Below are 6,043 nucleotides of genomic sequence, written 5' to 3'. Positions count from 1 at the left end.
AGAATGGATGCAAAAAAAACACGTTGTGGACTTTTATAAATTACTGGCACACACACAAAAGACTCCAGCTCTAGTCCTGCTGGCCCGCACCAAGCAATGGATAGCACACACAGGACAGCGGGAGCGGCAACCAGCAGACGGAGGAGCAGAAGGACCACCAGTGACAGGGCACAAGACAAAACAAAGGCCAACGTTAATGAGCCAAAAGAATGGCGCGACATAACAAACGTAGAAAAACAGAACGGGAAATTGTAAGAAAGCAGAACTGTGTCACAATGTTTTGACACAGAGCAGGAAAGATATGGCCTGCTGGCAACGGCGCGCCGTGGAGGTAGAAAGGACTAAGGACCAGCCGCACTAGTTAGTTAAGCAGCCAAAGACAAAGTTGATAAAATTAGATTTGTATGGTAAATAGTTGGTGGGCGGCTTCATGCCGGAGCTAACGCCCTGGGCTGGGGCAAAGTTTAATAAATGTATAAAATTAATTAGCTAGTTGAATGTTCATTAACAGCCAGCAGTTGTCGGCCAATGACAAAACGAAATGACAACGGAAAACAGACAACTATATTAAGAGCTAGACGGCGAAAGTCCCTAGAACATGAACGGCTTTAACATCAAATTTAAGGCTGCGTGGCCGGGAACTCGCTTTTTCGGCCCTGTCGCCTGGCATTGCCAACCACCATAATTAATTTTCCCAGCTGGTAGCATTGACATTGGAAAATTGTACTCACTCTTTTTCTCCTTTACTCTCTCCATCTATCACATCCTCTCTGGTATTTCACACCTACAAGCCTTGAGGGAAGTGTCAAAAAATGTGTGCACGCTCCCGCTGAGTTCGGAAAATTAATTTTGACCTTTTACAATTTCAAACCACGTGAGTTCTGATATTTATTTGACTTGGCCTGAGATGGGTTGCAGCGATTTTAAAAAAACAATTGCGGCCGTAAGCCCAGTGGGAAACGACCCCCTCTATGTAAATACTTTAGTCTTTTTAGTTAAATATGTAATTATATCTAAGATTGTACAATAATGTACCAAAAGAAGTCTTATAAAGTACATTAATAAATAATGTGGAAAGCAAAGGGTTACTATATGTCAGTAAAGGGTGTGAACAACAATTGCAACAAGTTACATAGACATTTCAAAATGTTTCTTAACTATTACAAGTAATTTACGAAGTTCGAAAGTTTGTGATTTTTTTTTATTTTATGTGACCTTACAAGCAAGATTTATTTTGCAGCATTTGATATGCATGATATCATCATGTTAAGTTTTGCGTTCCTATAAAAAAAATATTAACTTCAACAACATTAACTGTATCTGCCAAGTCCGAATGGGAAGCGACTCATAATCGGGCTAAAATAATCACTTAACAAGCTCACAAATATTTTGAAATGCCTCTGGAATACTAAACTTATAGTACATGACACCGTCATTTCCAAAACGACGGCTCTTCGAAAAACAAAATAACAAAATGAGAAAAAACTTCACCCTACTCTGATGGCTTCTTATATGTAAAAGGCGAAAAATACATATATACTAATACATACACGTATGTGTAGGTTTTGGCGTGACCGCAAGGACATCGACGATTCCTCAAACATTACAAATGCCTCCTTTAAACAGAAAAGATACGATCAATATTGATCGTTTTGAAAAAGTAAACGATGGTGGCCCTGCTGCCTATATATGTAAGTAAAATGGGCAACCAAATGAAATCGAGTCTAATCAACAATAACAGTTCAGTTGTATTGTAGAAACGGAGAGAGCACTACGCAATTCAAAAACAGTAATGTTGAACTAATAAGAAGCAAAAACAGGAGTACTGAAAAAATAATAAAAAGTAAAAAGAGCAATTATACGTTAGTCTAAAAACTGAAATTGCTGAAAAATGTAACAGGCAGAAGGAGGCGTGGCAGACCCCAAAAAGTATATATATTCTTGATCAGCGTGACAAGACGAGTCTGTCCGTCCGTATGAACACCTGGATCTCAGAGACTATAAGAGCTAGAGACACCAAATTTTGCCCATGATGCCTTATGTGTGTACGCTGTGCAAGTTTGTTTTATTTTTTTGATTCCCCCCCCCCCCTCCCCACTTCCCCCCTATGGGGGTTTTCCCGATTTTCAATTCGTATAATCGCCTATATCTCGGAGACTATAAGACCTAGGGACACCAAATTTTAGTCCCAAATGCCTTATGTGAATACGCAGAAAATGTGTATTTTGGAATTTCCCTCTCTCCCCCCTCTGCCCCGCAAATCGTAACTCCCGTAATTCTTGGAGTTCTGACTCAAATTTGAGAAATACCTCCAGTAAGTCATTATGTGTCCGTATGCGAAGTTTCACTATGATAGACCGATTTAACAAGAAGTTATAGTCATAATATATTTGCTGCTCCAGCGCTGTTGTTGATGGTGATGCTTTGGTTGACAGCAAACATGTTTACACAGACACGAATAGATGCTCATAGGCATTCATACACTCACACATACGCAATTGCTTTGTATATGTGCAATTATATACCCTTTACGTGAGTTCGAACACCGAGAAAGGGCAAATCAATCAACATTTTTTGTTTTAATTTTCTTCATTTTTTGTATTTTCTATAATTATTGTAAACATATGTACAGAGTATTTCAAAGTCGGGACACCCGTCTTTAGCCTTTTTACTTGTTTATTAATTTCTTAACCTCACCCATATTTTCAATATACTTGTATATAAATCCATTTTATAGAAAATACATTACACCCGAAACACTACGAGCCCACGAGTGGTTGATAGCTTAGGCTTTTTACGGAACGAGATAAAGTATGAATGCCGTTTTAGCTTCCATATTAGTAATATGTATGGCGGACTAGTGGGAAAAAACAAGTTGAGTTCAAATTGACTTTTTGTACAGGAATGATTATTATTGTTATTATTTATTTGGGCAAATGAATATGTAAACGCATAAACAAACAAAGAACCCCAACTAAAGTGTAGCGTCAACAACGAGTTTCACTCTAACTATATAAGATTACTTAATTGGCATTATCGACAATGCCACCTTCAAAAAAAACTTCCCATTAAGCAATAATTTTAGGTAACTATCGGTTTTGAGCGCATGTTAAAGCATACGAGTACACGTGTCGTTAAAATTCAAATGTTGCAAATGAAACATAAATAAAACAAATTGGCACCATGTACACATGCTATACGAGTATGTATACAAATTAAACCACCAACAACACAACATACACAAACTGAATGAATGAATGAATGAATTATTTAGACAAAAGATTTAACAAAAGCTAACAATTGCTCATCGCAGTAGACACAGAGAACCATGCTCGTCCGGACATAAAAATATACATATAGTACAATATATAATTGATTTGTTATTTAAGTAGACGACTGATTGTGCTTAACTAGACGCATTTTTGTTGTGGTTTTGGGCTTTTTGCTAGCGGACCACAATTATAATATAAAAAATTCAAATTTTGTGTAATTTCATTACAGTAGACAGATTAAAAAACTGAAATTGCTTTAATTTGATTAAAGCCGTGTTGCTTTATAAAAGGTTCAACTTCTGTCAAGTCAGCATCAGTCCTAGTTCATCGCGACTCTCATAACCGAATCGAAACCAGCATTATCATGAAGGCACCTCTGGTCTGCGCCGTACTGGCTCTTCTCATGGCTGTCGTCCAGGTAATGTAAAATTTGTTGATTGGTTCAGTTTATAAAGATCAATCTATGCCGTTGAATCGAGAATAGTGCGATCCGGACTTCCGTCAATTGATGCAGCAGTGCATGCAGGAGACGCAGGTAACAGAGGCCGATCTGAAGGACTTCATGGCCGGCGGCATGCAGGCAAATGCCAAGGAGAACCTCAAATGTTACGCCAAGTGCCTAATGGAGAAGCAAGGCCACATGGCCAATGGGCAATTCAATGCGCAGGCATTGTTGGACACCTTGAAGAAAGTGCCGCAAATGAAGGATAACATTGACGAGATCACCTCCGGGGTTGAGGCCTGCAAGAACATCAAGGGGACAAACGAATGCGACACTGCATTTAAGGTTACAATGTGTCTGAAGGAGCACAAGGCGACGCCACGTCCTCACTGAGCTCCTCAGCTTTAAGCTTCAAATGTTAAATAAAAACTTTTCAGTTTTGATGGTGTATTCAAGCTATGTGTGATTTCGATTTGGTCGCTTACAAAAGATACTGAAACCGCTTCACACACACGTACTCGTAGAACTCCAAGATCTACTTGCGTTAGTTGCTCATTATGTACCTCCTGGGTTGGGGCTTGGTTCTCAGCCAGTGTGGATCCTACATTCTGTGACCTATGGAAGCCAGAACGCGCATCGCGCAGTTCTAGGAACCGAATTGACAACCTGTTTCCCACATGCCACCACAATGTTGTCTACGAAAATCATTTGTCAATTTTAATAAGTTCAGCATCAAGATAATTCAATGAGCAACAGAGCAACAGAGCACCGGAGCAGTGCCTCGATAGTGCTCATGTACGGTGCAAGCCTTTCCTTTTCCTTGGAACATTGTGACACCAATTACCGCTAATAAATCATGTTCACGTGAGCCGCTCTGTGCGCGCGTGTGTGTGCGTGCTAAGTGTTTGTGTGCGTAACATATGAGATACGGGTAATGGCAAGAGAAGCGGCAACAGCGGTCGTGGCTGACGGAAGGGGGCCAATGTAACCGTAGAAGATGCAACATAAATCAACGCCGCCAGTCAGCAGTCGGCCTGCAACAAATACAATACCAACAACAAAAATCACCGTGAAAGACAGTCCATGTAGTGGCGAAATTACTAGCAATATAGTTTTCACTGGTAAGGCTGCACCTACCGACATGGTCCATTTCGCGGTTTGTATGACTTTCTGTCGGGGGTAAGCCTTTTTCCTGATTCCGTGTCCAATGATATGGAGAATGTCAATATCGTTTGCATAATACGTGTATATAGAAAGTAGACACTACTTCTGGAACTTATACCTTTATTGACACAAAGTTGATTACAGGAATTTTTGTGAATATCAGTGTTTATCTTTCGCCACTACGTTTCTGACCTCGTCACGAGGTTTTTGATATTGATGCTAAGAGGAGTAAGTCAAGAAAACAAACTCGGTTCATTGCACTTGCAGTGGGGTTGAAAGAAAAATCGAACTAATGCGCGAGCTATGCCGAGCGATGGAGGGATAAAGTAAAAAACCACAAGAGAAAATTAAGGTTTACAAGCCGTGTGGCATGAAACAACAAAATTTTTACGTACATACGAGTTTGTATGAAAAGAAGAGCAAGGAATTCTATGAAGAACTGACAGCCCCCAATGCAGGCCAGAGGCAATGACAACTTAAAAAAGGTTCTTGCTCGCTCTGCAGCGGGTTCGGGTTCGGGTATGAGTATGGGTATGGGTATGGCTTGGGTACTTTGAACTGTAAGGTCGCCCGGATGGTAGGACAGACACGCATAGCCATGGTCATGCAACTGGCAGTGGCATGCATACAAATTTCCTTGCTTCCAATTGTGCAGCTCACCATCCATATAATGGCTTGGCCTTTTATCAACCCAACGAATACGGCAATAAAAAACTTGGACGATGGATGACTACAGTTTGTCGAAGGTTGAGACTTGCCGTTTGTCTTTGCACTGGAAAACTCAATTTGAATATTGTCAGACACTGCCGGGACTCATTGTCAGACAAGAAAGAAAAAGCCCAAGCCAAAGCCCAAGCCCGGGATGAAGATGAAGATGCAGCCCAACACATACTCGCACTGATGAAGATGCGCTCATGTTCCACATGATGAAATGCAGTCAAGTTAAAAAGTGTCACTTGAGTTATGAGTTCATTGTTTGTACTCGCATTTGTAGTAGTTACTGTAACCCAGAACCCCAGTGGGTGGGACTGCTCTTTGAATGAATATTGTAAAAGTTGTCGTTGATTTGTGCCTGGCCTGGCTTTTCTTGTTGGCAGCAAAGGGTTGTTGTGCGTCAGTCTGGCGACTATTGACGATGCTCTGCTCCTATAGTCCCATGCCCCAG

At 40.6% G+C, this 6,043-nt stretch overlaps 1 protein-coding gene across 1 annotated transcript; it reads left to right on the top strand.

Moving 5' to 3' along the window:
- Positions 1 to 3,497: 3,497 nt before the first annotated feature.
- Positions 3,498 to 4,164, top strand: LOC115627232 (general odorant-binding protein 56h). Its single transcript, XM_030522858.1, has 2 exons — positions 3,498 to 3,690; positions 3,757 to 4,164. Exons 1-2 carry the CDS (start codon positions 3,637 to 3,639, stop codon positions 4,105 to 4,107), a joined length of 405 nt encoding a protein of 134 aa, XP_030378718.1. The 5' UTR covers positions 3,498 to 3,636; the 3' UTR covers positions 4,108 to 4,164.
- The last annotated feature ends 1,879 nt before the right edge of the window (positions 4,165 to 6,043 follow it).

The sequence above is a fragment of the Scaptodrosophila lebanonensis genome, unplaced genomic scaffold, assembly GCF_003285725.1.
Source record: "Scaptodrosophila lebanonensis strain 11010-0011.00,11010-0021.00 unplaced genomic scaffold, SlebRS2 tig00000001-arrow-pilon, whole genome shotgun sequence".
NCBI lineage: Eukaryota > Metazoa > Arthropoda > Insecta > Diptera > Drosophilidae > Scaptodrosophila > Scaptodrosophila lebanonensis.
Note: the sequence above shows the minus strand (reverse complement) of the source record. Positions and strands in the feature narration are given on the sequence as shown.